Below are 18,955 nucleotides of genomic sequence, written 5' to 3' on the forward strand. Positions count from 1 at the left end.
GCACAGATTGAACTTGAACCTGTGATCCTCTTGCCTCAGCCTCCTGAGTGGCTGGCATTATAAGTGTGCGCCACCATGTCCTGCTAAACTGCAGGTTTTTGTGTGGAGGGAAGCGACATGATTCTATGGGTGTTTTAGGCAAAAGATTAACTGTTTAAACATATGGTTAGGTAGTAAAATGGCAGTTTCTTGTCCAACTGAGGAAGAGGAATTTTAATTACATGATTAGGGAGAAGTAAGTACTTCCCAGGGCCAGCTATGGTCCTTTTCTGATTTTATAAACAGTTTTTTTTTTTTTTTTTTTTTAAGACAAGTCTTCCAGACTTAGATCTCTGGGAAAACAAGCAAACACTGACACAGGCTTACTTTGTTTTCCCAAGGGAAGTCTCCCAGGCGATTTCCCTAATTATCTAAAAAAATTTAAAACCTGTTTTTTCCCTTTAGAATTTAGTAGAGGTTAGGGGGAAACAGCAGTGTTGCCTTAGATTCTCCAGCTTTGGTTTGGACGCAATATTAGTCCTGAGGGATTCACTCCAAGGTCTCTGTGCAAGGCGTCTCAAGACATTTGTTCTGGCAACCAGGACAGAGCTAGAACAGAGTAGGAGAAATGGGACACTCTGCAAAGGGTTTACTAAAAAAGAAAAAAAAAAAAGGAGGGGGATATCGTCTGCCTATCTCTTTAGGACAATTCCGTGGGAAAACTAATCCGGGCGAAAGCCGTGCTCCTGCCTCTGGTCAGGGCCTCTGGAGCAGAAGGAGTCCAGGCATCACAACCGAGTAAGGACTGGGGCTCCGAGCTCTCCCCTGGCTATCACCTCGCACATAATTCCGCCAGGCTCCCAGAGGGGCGGTTGAAGCTACAGCCCAGCGCGCCGCGTAACCAATAGGAAGCCAGATATCCCCGTCTGTCTCCAATCTCGTCCAATCGGCTTCCGGAACTTTAGCTTGTTGGCCAGCGCCTCCGTTGTCCGGGAAGGTAGGCAAGCCCCCTAGAGTTGCCAGTAATGGAGATGGCTGCGACCCCTGGAGGAGGGGACTTGAAGTGAGGAGGGGGCTGGGAGGGGAGAGGGGACTGGACGCGGGCGAGGAAGACGGGCCCTCGGGCCCAGGTAAGTACGAGAAGGCTTGCGGCCCGAAAGTGGGGAGCAAGGGGGCGTGGGGCTCGGCCTTCCGCATTTTCTGGATTCTTGGCCAAGGCGACAGGAGTCTGGGGTCTGCACCGGAGAATGGCCTCGGGGGAGCCCTTCTTAGGGGGAGCCGAAGGGCTGGTTCTCGCCTCCAGCTCTTGGCCATTTCCTTTCGCTGTGTCCTCAGACTCTTGCTGTCGGCCCTGGCTTGGCCCCTGGGGGTCCCTTGTCAGAAATAAAGCTTCTCTCCAACAAAGAATCCCTGCCCTGGGATTGTCGTGTCTGGTCCCGGGCCAGAGGGCTCCCAGCGCTGATGGCACGAGTATTACAGGCTTCTGGGCGTCCCCATCCTCGGCCCAAATGAAGACCGTTGTGTCCCCGCGCGCGCTCCGCTGCTGCCCGGGGCCCTCGTGCTGACCCCGTCCTGTGCCCAGGCGGATGGAGGTGCGAGGGGCTTCTCGCAGCCCAGAGCTGAGACGGTGCAGTTTGGAACGTGCTCTCCTCTCCCCTTCCTTTCCTTTCCACAATTGTTTTCACACGCCTTAGAAACAACTGTAGGATCACAGTACTTGCCATCCTATAAAGGGACTTCGGTGCTTTGGCCTGGTCCCTCTGTCGCACACCCTAAAACCCGGTTCTCACAGTCCTTTGCAGGCTGCGGTGTGAGCCCGCGCCGCCGGCGCCGGGTGCCAGATGCTAGCAAAGCCCTGCTCTCCTTTCATTGGCATGTAACCATGGGCAGCACTTTGGCTTGCGGGTCGATTTGGTCACGTGCTGCACCATCCCACCCTCTCTTCGGAGTTTTTCTGTGGCTCTTTTGGAGAAAGAGGAGGGAGCGCTATACTGAGTTGTTTTCCTTGGGGTATGTGGTTTTATGCACTGGAAGGAATGATATTTTCTCACGCTCTAAGACGTTCAGCCTTAGTGACATAGTTCAGTTACTCGGTGGATGCTCTCCAAGAGATGGGAGGGGGGAAGGGAGAAGCTTAACGTTTTTTTAACGCGTTACAGATGTAGAGACAACTGGAGAGGCAAAAGGACATAACCAAGTTCTCCTTGAGCCAGACTAGAATTCAGAAATCTAGATTTTTACGTTTTTCACTCACTAGAGCCGGTTGTTTTCTTGGCTGCATCCGCAGTCCTTTTTATTTTTTAGTTTGAGTTACACTCACTAAATTACCTAAGTTGGCTTTGAACTTGTGTTCTTCCTGTCTTAAACTCCCCAGTAGCTAGGATGACAAGGTCTGCACCACGCCCTGCTGATTTTTCTTTTTCTTTTTCCTTTGGGGGGGGGGTGTTACTGGGGATTGAACTCAGGGGCACTCAACCACTGAGCCACATTCCCAGCACTAGTTTGCATTTTATTTAGAGACAGGGTCTCACTGAGTTACCTCGCTTTTGCTGAGGCTGGCTTTGAACTCCAGATCCTCCTACATCAGCCTCCTGAGCTGCTGGGATCACATGTGTGTGCCACTGCGCCTGGCATGATTTATTTTATTTTTATTTATTAATTTTTTTAGTTGTCAATGGACTTTTATTTTATTTATTTATATGTGGTGCTGAGAATGAAACCCAGTGCCTCACACATGCTATGCAAGCGCTCTGCCACTGAGCCACAACCCCAGCTCCCAGCATGATTTCTTATATAGATATTTATGTCTTATATTGATATTTATTGTGTTCTCTTTCAGTATTTAGGGGCATAAATTATTTTAGTGGTTCTCAGTCAAAAAAAAAAAGGTGAGCCTTTTGTTTTTTTGGGAACCATAGCAACATCATTAGAAATGTCATGAATGGGGCTGGGGATATAGCTTAGTTGGAAGAGTGCTTCCCTCAAAAGCACAAGGCCCTGGGTTCAATTCCCAGCACCACAAAAAGAAAAAAAAAACAAATGTCATTAATAGGCCGGGCGCTAAGCAACTCAGTAAGACCCTGTCTCTAAATAAAATACAAAATAGGGCTGGGGATGTGGCGCAGTGGTTGAGTGCTCCTGGGTTCAATCCCTGCTCCCCGCAACCCCCGAAAAAAAAGAAATGTCATTAATGGGAATGTGTTGGATACAAGAACAACATAGAGGCAGAAAAGCATTGAGAACACTGAGGGAAGAAATAACCACTCTAGTGTCTCTGCATGGTGCTCTTGATAAAAGAAAAACTGATCTTAGTATCCTAAAAGAGGTAGTTTACAGTTTTATTAGGATGTAGATAGTCGTTAACCCTGCAGCAGGAGATAGCTTTTCAGATGTAATCCACAGTTACAATGAGGTCTAATTTCAGCTACCCTGTTAGCTCTTCCTTGTTCACTGGTTCTCTCCACAGGAGTTATAAAAGGGGAACCTGGCAAATCTTGCAGAGTAGTGCACTGACCAGGGAACTGAAGTACAAACCATCCCCTGGATAACCATAAAATGGAGGGTTAACTGTCCTTGATTACCCATACCACACCCCTCTTTTATGTGTGTTGACCTAGCTTCAGAAAATTAGACTAGGAGAGGCAGAGCTGGGCAGAGAAATGGAAGAAAACAGCACTTCACATTTCTATTTTGAGAAGTTGCTAGGGAGTTCCAGCCCTTTGGAAATCTTAACTCCTGTAGAACTAATGAGCAACCAAGGGCACAATTCTTTGGTTCCTCTCTGCTTTTTCCCTAAGTTGGGCTTAGGAAACAATTTCTATAGGGAAAGGGAGGAAAAGCAATGTAAATACTGCCTACACCCAAGACTTTATTTAACCCAACCTGGTGAGTCAAGTATGTGCCCTTCCCGTAGCAGTGTAGGCTGGAAAGGCAGCGTAGGTCCATTCCTGGTGTTCAAGTGAGAAGGCTACGGGTCAGGCTTGGCAGCCACTGGTAAATGTGGTCAGTGTTTTTATCTTGTTATTGTGTGTTATTTTCTCCATGGTGTCTTTCCTTGCTGAAAACTTACTCTTGGCTCCTTTAAAAATATTGTTTAAACTCCAATTTCCGAGCAGACCAGGGTTTGTTTACAGCAGCGCAGGTGAAAGGTTAGGCCATGACTGAAACAGGGATTTTTTTTTCTGAAAAGACCCGCCAGTGAGAATGTGTGGTTTGGTGATCAGGGGTTTGTATAATAATCAGCTTTGCCTAGGGTTGCTGAGACAGTAGTAAACATTATGGTCACATGGTATGGCTAGTAGGATAAGGGCCAGATTTCCACCCAAGCCCTTGCTTGCTTAAGGCTGGGGTGAGGGGTGCCCAAGGGAAGGAGAGGCCTGAAAGGCTGAGAGTTGCATTTGGGAAACTAGAAATTTTGGCGTAATTATATGATCGTAGTTTTCATAATTTTAGGATTCTTTTGAAATAGTCGTTCTTGATACTAGCTTTCCTTCCTGGGGAAGTGAACATAAAACTACTGGGAAACACTGAAAAGAGAGAGACTCAAGGTAGAGTCCAAGAGTGAAAGCCTTCCTCAAGCAGACAGGGAACCCCAGAGGCCACATTGCCAGATAACAGAAGGCAGAGCCTCTCGCAAAGTCAGAATCAGAAGTTGCTGATTTTTTTTTTTTTTTTTGTGGTGGTGGTGGTAAAATATACAAGGACATAAAGTTGAATAGTTCTGTAGCATTAAGTACATTTGCACTGTTATGTGACCATCACCACCATCCATTTCCAGAACTTTCTCATTTTCCCTAACTGAAACTATGTCCCTTTTAAACACCACGTCCCTGTTCACTCCTGCTGTACCCCCTGATTACCACAATTCTGCTTTCTGTCTCAGTGACTTTGAATATTGTAGAAACCTAGAATGGGTGGGGCAATCACCCAGTTTTTGTGCTTTTGTGCCTGACTTATTTCACTTACTATGAAGTCTTCGAGGTTCATCCATGTTGTAGCAAGCATCAGAATGGACTTCCTCTTTAGGACCAAATTATATTCCATTGTAGGGATGTAATGAATTTTGTTTATCCATTCTTCTGTCGGTGGATACTTGGGTTGCTTCTGACTTTCTGCTGTCGTGAATGATGAACATGGATGAATAAATATCTGTTTCAATCCCAATTTTTACTTCTTTTGAGTATATACCAGGAAGTGAGAAATTACTGATCTTTTAAAGATATATTTGAGCCGGGTGTGTGGTACTTGCCTATAATCCCAACTACTTATGAGGCTGAAGCAGGAGGATTGTAAATTCAAAACCAGCCTGAGCAATTTAGTGAGACCCTGTCTCCAAATAAAATATCAAAAGGGCGGGGGATGTAGCTCAATGGTAAAGTGTCCTGGGTTAGATCCCTGGTACCTGACCCCGCAAAAGAATACATTTTATACATTCACATGTTTTGAAAATCAAAAGGCAAAAAAAAAAAATTAAAGATATGAAAATATAAACAGTAAAAATTTTCCTCCAATTTTATCCCTAATCATTCAGTTCCCATTTACCCAGTTTTATGCTTTTGTTGAATCCAGGAAATCTAACCTAAGGTCATAAAGATTTTATTTTCTCTCTTCTAGAAGTTTTATAGTTTACATTTAGGCCTGTGATTCATTTTGAGTTAAGTTTTGTACATGGTAAAAGTCATATTTACAAGTTATTTTATTTTTTATTTTTTGCATCTGAATATTAAGTTGTTCCAGCACCATTTGTTGAAAAGACTTTTCCTTTCTCTACTGATTTGTCTTGGCACTTTTCTCAGAAATCGATTGTCTATATATGTCTGGATCTATTTCTGGACTCTCAAATGCCAATCCCAAACCACACTGCCTTGATTACCATGGCTTTATAGCCTTGAAGCAGGTGGTGAAAGTCTCTTTGTTCTCATAAGGAAATCGAATTTGAATGTCTCCTATTATGAGTGGACTTGATCTTCTTTTTATATATAGAAGACACTGGATTTCTTGCTTCCATGGTCTCAAGATTAGAAGAGACCATAAAAAGTCATCTCTCTCCTAATGTCAATCTGTTGTATTAATTATCTCCATAATTTCTCAGCCTCTGCTTGCTTCCCTTTAGTGATAGGGAACTTCATACCTCATGGGGCAGTCCATTCCATTTTTTAATACAGTTCTAATTATGTAAAAAGCCATATTGCTCATGTTGAGCAATTTGCCTCTTACAGTCTCCTCCCTGTCGTCCTCCTCCGTGTTTCAGGGCCTCCCAGAGCAAGCCTGGCTCTTCTTCCCATTTGCAGCCATCATACCTGTCTAGCCCTCCCCACTGTGTACTTTTGATGTGGGGAGCCTCTTTAGTTTTATTCCACCATTTCTCATGTCACAGTTTGGGTTTAATTTTTTTTTAATTTTTAATTTATGTTTTTGGTATTGGGAATTGAACTCAGGGATATTCTACCATTGAGCTACATCCCTAGCCCTTTTTTATCTATTTATTTTGATACTGGGATTGACCCCAGGGGTGCTTAACCACATCCCCAGCCCTTTTTATTTTGAGACAGGGTCTCACTAAGTTGATTAGGGCCTCACTAAGTCGTTGAGACTGGCCGCCAACCTGCAATCCTCCTGTGTCAGCTTCCAGAGTTGCATGTCAGAGTTTCTGCAACCTGGTGATGGCTCTCTGGAAGCCTTCCAGTTTTGTAAGTGTTCTTTAAATGTGTGAGGCCCAACTGAACAAAATATTCCAGGTATGCTCTACCTACAGAAACCAGACTTACCCAACTCTTTCTAGGGACATGGTAAGTCTGTTACTGCAGCCTGAGTGTGAATGAACTCTGGGTGACCATGCTCACTTATATTGAAATCATGTTAACATCAATGGTAGTTTTACACAGTAAGTTTTGAACTTGGGCTTAGGGCTTAATATTTTTTCCCAGTAAAATTTAGCCTGTTGGGTTTGGCTCATCATTTCAGACCATTTGGATCTCCTTGGATCTTGACTTTTATCCCCTTTCCAGGTTTATGCTATCCAAGAATTTGATTAGCATACCATCTGTTTTCTCGCCCAAGTCATTGATAAAAATATTGACTAGAATGCTACCAAGGATAGAACTGGGAGGCTTGCTATTAAAAACCTCCCTCCAGCTTAGCATTGATGTATCAGTTCGTTCCCTTGGGGCACAGCTAATCAGTTGAGTACAAATCCACCAAGTTGTGTTCTGGTGGGTTGGGTGAGGCTAGAGTGCAAACTCAGCTACTGCAGATTGTGTTAGAAGGGATAGAAGGGATCAGAAGGACAGCTTACTCCCACCTCACCTTCTGCCAGAGCCCTGGATCCCACCTCCCACCTGTCTTTTCTTTTCTTGTTTTTAGTTGTAGATGGACACAATACCTTTATTTTATTTATTTATTTTTATGTGGTGCTGAGGATCAAACCCAGTGCTTCACATGTGCTAGGCATGGCTTTTCCACTAAGCCACAACCCCCCCACACCTGTCTTTTTTGTTTTCACTTTGGTTCTGAGCTTGGCAGCAGGCAGTATCCATGCTCTGTTTTCATGGCTCCCATTGCCACCTTTGCCTAGCTACTCTCCTTAGCCAAACCAGAATTATCCTAATTTTATTCTAACACTCTGCCCGTTGTTTCTTTCCCTTCTCCCTCTGATCTACTCTCTAGCCTCTTTAAACACTGGGACCTACTCAGAGACCTTGAGGGCCTCTTTGGCCTGGCCTTCTTGCTCTCTCCATGTTGGCCTCTGATTCCTGACCTGGGTGGTCTGACATTTCTTCCCTCATCCTCCTCAGGCCTTCTGCTCTCATCAGACAGATCCACTCACCATCTTTCCAAAAGGCTCTGTATCTTTCTTCCTTAGTACCTCTGTCGGGACTTGTAGTTCTTGCTTAGAGTTCACCCTCCTAAGCTCAACTCCACCTGGCTTTGCCTGGGAGGATTTCCCTGGCTCCCTGGCCCACCTCTGAGTCTACCCTGGTTGTTTGTAATTCCTGTTTAGTATTTCAATGCCAACTTGAGTTTTAGTTCCCTTTTTATAACAGCCCCAAATAGGCCATATTTGAAATCTCTCTGAAGACTGTCTTATATTTTGAAAACAGAACCATTCCTTACACCACTTTTTTTTAAAAATATTTTTTTAGATGTTGATGGTCCTTTATTTTATTCATTTATTTATATACAGTGCTGAGAATCGAACCCAGTGCCTCATACATGCTAGGCAGGTGCTCTACCACTGAGCCACGACCCGAACCCCCTTCTTTTCTTTTTTTTAAAAAAATGAATTAAAAAAATTTGTACTTGTAGATGGACAGAATGACTTTATTTTATTTATTTTTATGTGGTGCTAAGGATTGAACCCAGTCCCTCACACATTTCAGGCAAGCGCTCTGCCACTTAGCTACACAGCCGTAGCCCTCTTTACACTTCTTTATGCATACACAGTTGCCTCATGTTAGTTTTCTGTTGCTCTAACGAGGTCCTGAGACAATCAGTTTAAAAGGAAGAAAGGTCTCTTTTTGCTCACAGTTTCAGTCCACAGTCTCTTGGCCACTTAGCTCTTGTGGCACAGTACATCATGGCACAAGCATGTGGTGGAGGAGGCTGCTCACTTCATGGCAAGCTGGGAAGCAAAGAGAGAGGCCGGAGCCAAGGTCGCAACATCCCCTTCAAGGGTGTGCCCCAGTGACCAACTTCTTCCCACTAGGTCCCACCTCCTAAAGGTTCTGCCACCTTTTAATAGTGCCACAGGCTGGTGACCAAGCCTTTAACACGTTGGACCATTGAGGGTCACTGCAAGTCCAAACTGTAGCCCCTAGCACACTGTTACCCACAGTAGGTGCCTGATCATGTTTACTTCCTTTGTTGTCTCCTTTCCCTCTTAGGTCCCCCAAATCTTGTGTGTGCTAGGCATTTTAGAAGTTGGTTGAGCTTTTTAGTTCCATCCCAGGTTCTTCCTTACCTTTTAAAAATCATCTCTGTGCAGCAAAATTTACATACAGTAAAAGTAAAGGCACCTATTTAAGCGTATTGTTCAAAAAATGTTGACAAATAAACAGAGATATAAATGCCATCCACAACCCAGAGACTGAACAAAAGGTCCGTGCTCACTCTGCAGTCACTCCCTGCTCCCAGTGGCCCCTGATCTGTCTGTAGATCAGTTTTGTCTGTTCTGAAGTTCATGTATGTGGGACTGTATGCTAGGGACTCTTGGGTCTGACTCCTTTCACTCAGCAATTTTTAAAAAATAGTTTTTAGTTGTTAATGAACCTTTATTTTATTTATTTATATGTGTGCTAAGAATTGAACCCAGTGCCCCACACATGCTAGGCAAGTGCTCTGCCACTGAGCCCCAGCCCCAGCCCCTCAGCAAATCTTTTTGAGATTTATTTATACAATTTTGTATATTAGATTATACTTTGTTTTATTGCATTGCAAGGTAGAGTTCCACTGTATGGATAGGCCACAGTTTATTCATCCATTTCCCTGTGAATGGACATTTGGCCTGTTTGCAGTTTGGGGCTGTTTCATATAAAACTGCTAACAACATTTGCATATAATTCAAGGACTAATGTTTTCATTGCTGGGTCACATAGTAATTGTGTGTGCAGCACTTAACTTTAAGAAACTGCCAAACTGTTTTCCAAAATGGTTGTACTGTCTGGCACGGTGACTCACGCCTGTAATTCTAATAACTCTGGAGGGTGAGGCAGGAGGGTCTCAAGTTTGAGGCCAGCCTCAGCAAATTAGTGAGACCCTATCTCAAAATAAAAGGTAAGAAGGGCTGGGGATGTGGTACAGTGGTAAAACATCCCTGAGTTCAATCGCCAGTACCAATTTTTTTGTGCCTAACTCTACCAATATTATAGTAGATCCCCTGCATATACTATTGTACAGTTTTCAGGCCATCTTAGTGAAATACGTATTGTTATTTTCATTCTGAGAATAAAGACACAGAAGCTCAAGATCACCTGTCATTTGATACATGTCAGAGCTGGGATTTGAACTCAGGGATATTTGGCTTTCGAGCTTGTGCTGTTTTTCACAGTGGCCTCTAATGGATCTGGCCGTTTAAGGGAACTGCTCCTGGTTTCACATCCAGACATGAAGAACAGTCTCTCCCAGAACCTCATGTATGGAATGCTGGGAAAACAGACTGTTAGGAAAAGGTCATGTTCCTGGCTGCCCTCTGTTCCGCCGTGGTCCCAGCTGGCTGCAGAGTTATTTCACTCTTGCAGTGTTGGTGGAAGAAGTTAACAGGCACAGTCCCCATCTAGCTCCTGGTGTCTTTCCCTGTGGGGCCACTACCTCATCCAGCCCTGCTGGGATGGAGTGTCATGGGGACCTCAGCCATCACTGTAAACAGGGCCTGGGCAGCCTGAATCAGAGTGTGGCCTTGGGGAGGAATGGTTTGGCCTCTCAGGATCTCATTTCAGTTGGCTGCCAGGGACCAAATGTCACTGCTTCGCAGAGCAGCTTCCAGCGTCACTCTCTGTCTCTGACCCCATAGGCTGGCTCTGCTTTGAAAGTCCTGGCTGAAAGGAAGGGGTAGGGGGAAACTTGGCAGAGCGGCCAATGACATCAGCACTGATTCCATCAGCACTGATGCTGCCTGAGGAATTGGGTGGGATTTTGGAGTGGAGTTGGTGGCTGCAGAAATGGGGCCTCCTGGCTGGCCCTCTGGACACGGCTTCCTTGTTTCCCCGCAGCTCTTTTATGGGTCAGTTCTCCTGTGCTTCTGATTGGCTCCTCTTACCGAAGCTTGCTGCAGGCCCCAGAAATAACTGCCCTCGTCAGCAGGTTAGTGCTTTTGCCAAGAGGAGTCACCTGGCACCAAACTAGATCTCTCAGTGTCACTCTTCACCCAAACATGCCCTGATTTGAGGCCTTGAAAGTCATGGTGGCATTCCTGTGATCCCAGCGACTTAGGAGGCTGAGGCAGGAGAACTTCAGGTTCAAGGCCAGCCTCAACAATTTAGCAAGACCTGTCTCAAGATAAAAAATGAAACAGGATGGAGATGTGGCTCAGTGGAAGGGTGAGGGTCAAGCTTTGTGTGGGGCAGGTACTGGGTGACTGGAGAAGTTAGGCTAATCTTTTTTCTTTTCTTTTCTCTTTTCTTCTTCTTCTTCTTCTTCTTTTTTTTTTCTTTCTTTTTTTCTTTTTTGGTGTGGTGCTGGGCATTAAACTCAAGGCCTCCTGAATCTGGCTAAGCATGTGCTCTTCACTGAGCCACACCCTTAACCCCCGGGCCAATCTTCATTTTCCAGATAACTAGTCAACTTTTGCCAGACTGGTTGTCAGATTGGCCTGCCTGTCCTTTTGGACCTCTGCTGGGGTGCCTGTCAGACACTGCTGTCACCTGCGTGAGAGGCTCAGGGGCCTGTGGGCATGTGTGTGCTGGCAAGTGTGGCACACATTTCCCAGCAAGTAGAAAGAGAAGGCGCCTGCTCCTGGTGGCCGCTGCTGTTCCCTCCTTGTTCGAGTTGTTTCTAGATCCCAGATGACCCCAATGCTCACCTTAACCCTAATTTTGAAAAATGCTTATAAGCCAAAGCTTTTCCTGTCTGCTGGAAGTCTGTGATTAACAGAGAATGCACAGAACCAAACACAGTATGCCTCTGAAAAAGAGGATTGGAGTTCTCTCTGGAGTCCTTCTCTCCTGGCTTCAGAGAGTGGAAATTGCCCCAAACTAACTGCTCAGAGCAGTCCTATAGTAGGATGGGGCTGATGGGGCCCTGGCACAGTGGGACCAGTCCTTTCCTCTGTACCACCCTGTGGCTTTGATGAGATTGTTGTGTAACACAGTAGTCACCTAGTCCTGCAACCTGATTTCTTTCTTCTTTTTCCCCAGATGCTGTGACTGGGGCAGACGCGCTGGGGTTTGTCCATGCTGGGGAGGAGTCTTCCTTCTGGGTGTGACTGCCTTCATCTGGGCATGCCTGCAGTACCCTGGGCCCATGGACCTGAAGGAGAAGCATTTGGTGGGCCCTGCTCTGTTGCCATGTGGCTGTTGTTGGGGTGCCTCGGTTGGCCTCTCCACCTGGGTTTGCTGGGAGGTTCTCATCTGGGGGCTTTACACTGAAAGTAAGAGAAGGAGTGTGGCTCTGAGGCTTGAGAGACGTGACCATGACCCCTCTGAGATGCTTGGCTGGGAAGGATGAAGAATGAAGGGCAGACCAGTTAACACAACTGTGCAGAGGTGGGGCTTCTGATTTGGGTTGGCCCCCGGCCAGTTTTCCACTTCTTGCCCAGAGGTATATAATTTAGTTTGTTTGCTCTTTGCTAGGGCTATGCCCCAACCTGCTGAGCCATGTTGAGGACTGTTGGGCACCCTGTCTGTGGTTAGGAACCAGCTCCCCATCAGACTCCAAACAAAGCTGCTTAATCAGCTGGGGTGGGGTGGGTGAGGGGGGGAAAAGGGAGCAGCCAGGCAGTCTAGGCTGTCTGTAAGATCAGCCCAGCCTCCAGATGTACCATCTGGAGGTAGATTTGTCAATCAGAATATTCCTCTCCCAGGGCTGGGGATGTAGCTCAATGGTAGAGTACTTGCCTAGCATGTCTGTAGCCCTGGGTACAACTCTTAGTACCTCAAGGTGAAAAATAAACACACAGGGCTGGGGATGTGGCTCAAGCGGTGGCACACTGGCCTGGCATGTGCAGGGCGCTGGGTTCGATCCTCAGCACCACATACAAATAAAATGAAGATGTTGTGTCCACTGAAAACTAAAAAATAAATATTTAGAGTTTCTCTCTCTCTTAAAAAAAAAAATAAACAAACAGAATATTCTTTTCCCATGACAAAGACTGCCCCAGAGGAAGTCCAAGTCTCCTGCCTGGCTCCTTCACACCCTCCTAATATAGGCGTCCTCTCTGTCTCTGCTCACTGCCCTCCAACTACATGGTGCTGGTAACTGGTACCTACTAAGATCTTTAGTGTGTACGAGGCACCCACATTCTGCCTGCCCATTGGTCCAGTGTCATTCCTTGCCTTGACTGTACCTCTAGTTATGCTGAATGCTTCATAGTTTGGACACATACACCATATGGAGGCTGTTCCTTCTGAAGTGACCTTGTCCCTTTTCCTAGCAAAATCATTCTACTCTTTCTTTCTTTTTTTTTTAATATATATATTTATTTTTTAGTTGGACACAATATCACCTTTATTTTATTTACTTATTTTGATGTGGTGCTGAGGACAGAACCCAGGGATTCGCATGTGCTAGGTGAGCTACCGCTGAGCCACAACTTCAGCCCCTCCTACCCTTTCTTCAAGACCCAGTGGAAATCTCATCTTCTCCACATAAGTCCCCTTCCCTGCTTTCCGTATTCATGGTACCTTTCCCATTGTGCTCGTTATACTCTATGGGTGTAGTCTCTTTCTTCTGCCATATCTCACTTTCCCTGGGTCCCAGCACAGAGCCTGGCATGTAGCAAGTCAAGGGCTTAGTAAATATTTGTTAACTTAAGAGCTTGGGGTGGTCTGGAGATGGAGCTGTGGGTTCACTTCTTGGGTTTCTGGCAACACCTGGCTGACTGTTTCCTCTTCAGCTACAGGCTTCCTGTGCCTTTGGACCAATTGTGCAATAGGCTTGTGGACTTGAACAAGGAGCCAAAGTTTCAGCTTGTTTGCAGCCACCTCTGGCTGCCCTGCAGGTGTCTGTACCAGCAGTGATCAGCACTGAGGGATGGCTACACTGGCCTGCTTCCCATCTTGGGTGCAGTATTGCTGTGGGTGCTGTGCACTGCTCAGTTCCAGGGAGTGCCCCTGGAGACTGATATCATGTGATATGGCAACCCTCCTGGTGGGACTCAATGCCCCCAGAGGACAGCATTGTCCTCTGATTCCTGCTTATTGTTGAAACACCAGTGCCTAGTGTATGGGGGAAACAAATTGAGGGCCTAGCTTTGCCCTCAAGCCTGAGGGAGAAGCCTTGAGAGCCCCAGATGGGCAACTGCAGGCGCTATTTTTCCTGGAGGATTTCCGTGTCATCTTTCTCTGTAGATGAGCCAAGAATAGAAACCCTCAAGACCAGCAGCAGCAGCCTTGCCTATGGGACGCTGACATTGGATTGGTAAAGCCTTAGGTAAAGCTGGGGAGGTGGCCTCTGGCTTGCAGAGACTATTGTTTAATTGAGTAATCAATAGCACAAGTGATTCAGTCAGGACCTAGCAGGGTTTCTACCTACACAAGTACCTTTCAAGTTGTATGCTGGAGTTTAAAGATGATCCGTAGCCCAAGACCGTCACAAAGCATCTTGGATAGGTAGTACTGGGAGGAGCTGGCATGGTCAGTTGATGGTCAGGTGGTCTGTGGGTGCCTGGCTCAGCCCAGGATCGGTTTGTCAGTTGCTGGATGATTTTTGGCTCCTTGCCCCGCTTTTAGACCTACCAGTTCTCAGTCTCTCTGTTAAGCCCATGGTGAACGTGCTGCAGCAGTGACGACCTGGGCTTCTGCTTCTGCGATGCAGGCCCCCCCTTTCCCATTGCTGAGGTGGGCAGTGTGGCAGGGAGAGAGGGAGAGGCTGCATTGGGGCTGCACAGCACCTGGTGTAGCCCCCTGTGTTGTCCCCTCCAGGGCTTGCCAGAGAAGGGAGAGCATCTGTTTCCCTGTGGTTCCCACCTGAGCAGTCTCCAGGAGCAAAGGACAGGGGAACAGGAGTCTTTCTCTCTCCTTGGCTACAGCTGATAGTCCTCACAGGGGCTGGCACTGAAGCTGACCCCACCCGCCTTCCTTTCCTGCTCCACATGGAAACTTCCTGCCCTTAACTTCTGAACTGCCCAGCCCCTCCTTTCTGTCCCCATTCAGTTCTCTGTTTGGCAACCCCCCCCTTCTCCCCCCACAGGGAGCCATGCTAGTTCGGGAAGGGGGAGGGGAAAAGTCAGCTTGTGCAGCTCTTCCCCTCCCTGAAGCTCAAGATGGTGTCGTCTAGGAGACAGGGCCCTGGAGGAACGCACTCAGCCTCTAGCTTGCTCTCCAGCTAGGGGACCTGTTAAGCTGTCTCCTCTCCCTGGGGTATTGAAGCCCCATTCTAAGGATGGCAGAGAAGTGTCCCATCCTCTCCTAGTGCCTCAGCTGCTCCTTCACCCAGGGAGCCTGTGCCCAGAGCTTCCTTTATATCAACATTGTTCCCAGAGCCCTGTTTCTGGAGCTCCCACTCTCTCAGGCCCTGCTTGATGCTCTGAGAAGTGCTGAAGTGGAGCCCCTGTAACTGGCATCCTCTTCTGTCCGGGAGATGAGGGCCTGGGGTACCCAGGCAGCCCTGGTCCTAGCAGCTCTTGGCTGGTGTGTCAATGCCGCTCTTCTCCCCATCAATTAGCTAGCTGGTAGGAAGGTGTTGGAATTCCTCCTTTCAGCTAGCTCTGCCTCCTGCTGCTGGAGTCTTCTTCTAACTCCTTGGCCCTCTGCTCAGCCCTCCTAAGTAGCTGCTCTCTCAATGGCCAGTCCTCACCCTTCGTGCAGGAGGTGCTAGCGTTGTGCAGGAAGTGCACAGATTCTCTTCCCTCTTCGCTGCAGCTCTGTGGAAGAGCTGCTATTATCTTGGCTCCTTGCTGGAAGCCTCTGACTGATCTGGGGAGCTCTCACAGTGGAGCTCCTAACCTTGTCCAGTGACCTGGGGGCAGAGAACAGGTAATCTGGGAAGAAAGCTGGTATTTATACCCCAGGGTTCTCCTGGATACCAGCTGTTGCCCTTGGCAGCTTCTCTTGTCTGCCTGTACAGTCCTCTGTCTGTCTGCTCTCTGGCTGCACATCTTTACTCTGCATACCCTGTAGGAGCCTCCTCTGAAGAACAGGCCAAGCTCCCAGACAGCTGGCAGAGCATCGGACAAACTTTCTTCTCTGGGCCCTCCTTTCCCCTCCCTCCTTCCTCTCTTTTTCCCTCCCTCCCAGGGCTGCTGTTGCAGCCTGCTGCCACCTCCTCCTCCTCCTCCTCCTCCCTTCCTGAATCTGCAAGGTGACTGGAAATAGGCTGAATTAATCAGCAGATTGAAGCTCTGTCTGCTCTGCTCTGCTCTGCTGCGCCCGATTCTCTGCAGCACCGGCTCCTCGCTCACGCCTGCACCAGCCCTTTGCCCTCTTCTTGCTCTCTGTTCTGCCTCTCCCTTTCTTGGAGGGCAGCTAACGCTCTGCCCCATGCTCTTTAAGCAGGCAGAGCTATGGATGCCCCATCAGGGCAAGCATAGCACAGTGAGTATTGCCAGCTTGGCTCTCCGTTTCTCTCATTGATAATCTGTTCCCTGCTTAGTGAGGGAGTCTGGGTTAGTGGTTGCCAAAGGAGTCCTAAAGATACAGAGCGGGAGGAAGCTAGAACGAGCATGGGGTAACCAGCACCTTGAGAAGAGATTGGGCATGAGAGCCAGAATGCCAGCATGTTAGGTGCCTGAGTCGGCCAGAGGAGGACTGGGGCCTGAGCTCCCGGGGGCATTCTGCCAAGGGATGCTAGGAGCAGGTCTCAATGCACAGGGTGATAGAAGTGTGGGGCCTGCATGCCAACCCTTATTGGGGCCCAGTGAAGGGGACTTTTTGGCTGGACTACATGGCTTACTGAGTCAGGAGCCATCGGGACAGGGATGATTCCTTCCTGGGTCTTGGTGGCTGCAGGAGGTGGGGTAGAAGAGGGGTGAAAGTGTTATTAAGGTCTGGTGAGCCTGGAAGAGTGAGACGAGGAGGAAGTACCTCTGTTCTGTCTGATTTTCCCAGCTGCAGGTGATTCTAGCTGTGTCTGGCTGAACTCAGAATCAAGAGTACTGGCCAGATCTGCCTCAGTGATCTGGACATTGTGTGGAGTCCAGCTTTGTAACTGGTGGTTATCTTTGTTAAGGCCTCAGGTCAAGGTCTAAATTTATAACCTGCCCACCTGAGCCTAGGAGTCTTGATTCTGTTGCTCCTGAAACAGATGGAGTAGGAAGAAAAACAGTTGCTGAGCCAAGAGGACCTTGGAGGGCCTCTGCAAGGACAGGGCTGGGGGCTGGGAGCTTCTGACTGTGCCACCTAAGACACTTGGCTGAGGTGGGTGCAGGAGAAAACAGGGGTATCATTTCTTGGAAGGCTTGTTAGATTGTCTGATGCTCAGCTTTGTACCTTGATAGTCAGTTTTGCTCAGTGGCCAATTCCTGTGGCTGTGATTTGGTGGGCAGATTCACACCGCCCCCTCCCACCTCCATGGCCAAGATTTCCCCAAATCCCCACACTTTGCCAACAGCCCTCTTGGATAGCAGAACAGAGAGAACAAGTCCAGTTTGTTGGAAGGAAGTCCCAACCTTGAGTTATTCTTTCTGATGCTGCATTCGAGTCTGAGAACTTACAACAGTGGGGATGGGGCTGGTTCTACCTGAAAAGCTTCAGTTTCCTCTTATCCTGGTCCCTCTGGGATAGAGGCCTTGCTCTTGGCCCCAGGAACATCTCCTGAAGTGCTTGCAGTGGGGCAGGGTGGGAGTTTTTAGCATCTGGGAAACAGGGTTACTTTTGGAACCTTTGGGTATTTACAGCCAGGTCAGATTTTTCGTTACCCTCCTTGGCCCCAGTAGGCAGGAAAAGTAGACCTTAGACTGTTCTTAGGTTCTTATTTCTCATATAAGAGGAACTTACTGCAGTCTCCCCAGGGTGCCTGAGCACATGGAATACCCGACCTAACTCCATGCTGGAAGGGCTGACAGAGCCCGCTTCCCACCAGCCCAGTCTGAATCTCCTTCAGGAAGTGTGACCATCTTCCACAAGCTCCTCAGCTCTGGCTCTTCTGTTGTGTGGGGAAAAGCCGGGAGTCATGATGAGGGAAAGCAGTGACTTGACACCTAGCTTGGGCCCTCTTGCCACAGAGGGGCGAGCCGCACAGGCTCTGCAGTTGGATCAGCTCAGTTAAGACGGTAGAAGGCGGGCTGGCCCAGGAGGCTGAGTCCTCACCACAGGGCCAGCCTGTGTGGGCAGGCGCTTCCTTTGGGTGGCATGTAATTACAGAATGGCTTATTTGCCTTCTGTTGTGCTGTCTTTAATCCCAGTCTGGAGTCGGTGCCCCTGGCCAGACACAACATGCGGGGGCAGATGCACACAGACAGCTCTGCAGGCAGCCTGGTCCGGGAGCATCTGCCACCCTCCAGTCCACTCCTCCTTACCTGGAGAGCAGCAGGGAACCTGGGGTGGGAAGAGGGCAAGAGAACAGCTGGAGGCTGGGCAGGTGAGGAGGTCCTGGGAATGGGCCTACCTGGAAGGAGGAACAGATGTCACGACAGCCACTTGCAGCCCAGGGGAGTCAGTGTCCTGAGTGTCTGGGTCTGGAGGCCTGGCTAATGGAGAGATGCCTCCCTGGCTCTCTGGCTGCTGCTGAGCCTTTTCTCTGCCTTGCTGGAAACTATTCCTTCCTGGGCCTGGGGTCCTTGTTCCAGGGTGAGGGTGTCCCAGGTGGTCCTGCAGCCCTGTGTGGTTTGCCCACCCCTCCCTCTTTTCTCCTTGCAGCCCCCTCTCCTGCGTGTGCAGCCCTTGCTTCTGCTGAACAGCCCTCCCTGCCTCCTGCATATTTTCTCACTTCATCATTTCTAGAGGTGTGGCTCAGGCACTTCCACCCTGTCCATCCTGGGGACTTTGTCATCTCACTGTGGAGAGGAAGCCCTGACACAAGAGGAAGCCTCAGTCCTAGGAAGAAGGGACAGTGTGAGGGGAGGTGTTAGGGCTCAGGGATTCTCACCTGGTTCCAGGTCCTCTTCTTCCCTTTCGGGGACGATCAGGCATCAGTGCTCTGGCCCAGCCCAGTACATGTGAGAAGGCCCTTTGGCTCCTCTTCCCTTGTGTCTTCCTCCCCTAGAGACCCCTGAGGGCCTCTTTCCTTCCACATCAGGGACTCCAGGAGGCCTCAGAGCAGACATTGGCCTCACCTGGCATTGATTTGTCCTGGCCCTGGCCTCTCAGAAGGCTCAGGATCCTGTGGAAGAGCAGTGGGTGCTTTGGAACACAGTGTTTACCCCTGCCCAGAGGCCATTTCCTCCTGA

At 48.3% G+C, this 18,955-nt stretch overlaps 1 protein-coding gene across 8 annotated transcripts in view; it reads left to right on the plus strand.

Annotated features, from left to right (window-relative positions):
* The first annotated feature begins 952 nt into the window (after positions 1 to 952).
* TMEM94 (transmembrane protein 94) overlaps positions 953 to 18,955 on the plus strand; it is a 34,447-nt gene continuing 16,444 nt past the window's right edge. For 2 of the 8 annotated variants that reach the window (XM_081272359.1, XM_081272360.1), the window contains exons 1-3: positions 965 to 1,109; positions 10,686 to 10,776; positions 11,829 to 11,958. In XM_081272359.1, coding sequence (XP_081128485.1) covers positions 11,935 to 11,958 — 24 coding nt within the window. In that variant the 5' untranslated portion in view covers positions 965 to 1,109; positions 10,686 to 10,776; positions 11,829 to 11,934. Of the gene's footprint in view, positions 1,110 to 10,685; positions 10,777 to 11,244; positions 11,341 to 11,828; positions 11,959 to 13,979; positions 14,062 to 18,955 lie in introns of those variants that run through there. The other 6 variants (XM_081272357.1, XM_081272358.1, XM_081272361.1 and 3 more) reach the window with 4 other exon arrangements.

Source organism: Spermophilus citellus, assembly GCF_964194105.1.
Source record: "Spermophilus citellus genome assembly, chromosome: 17".
Lineage (NCBI taxonomy): Eukaryota > Metazoa > Chordata > Mammalia > Rodentia > Sciuridae > Spermophilus > Spermophilus citellus.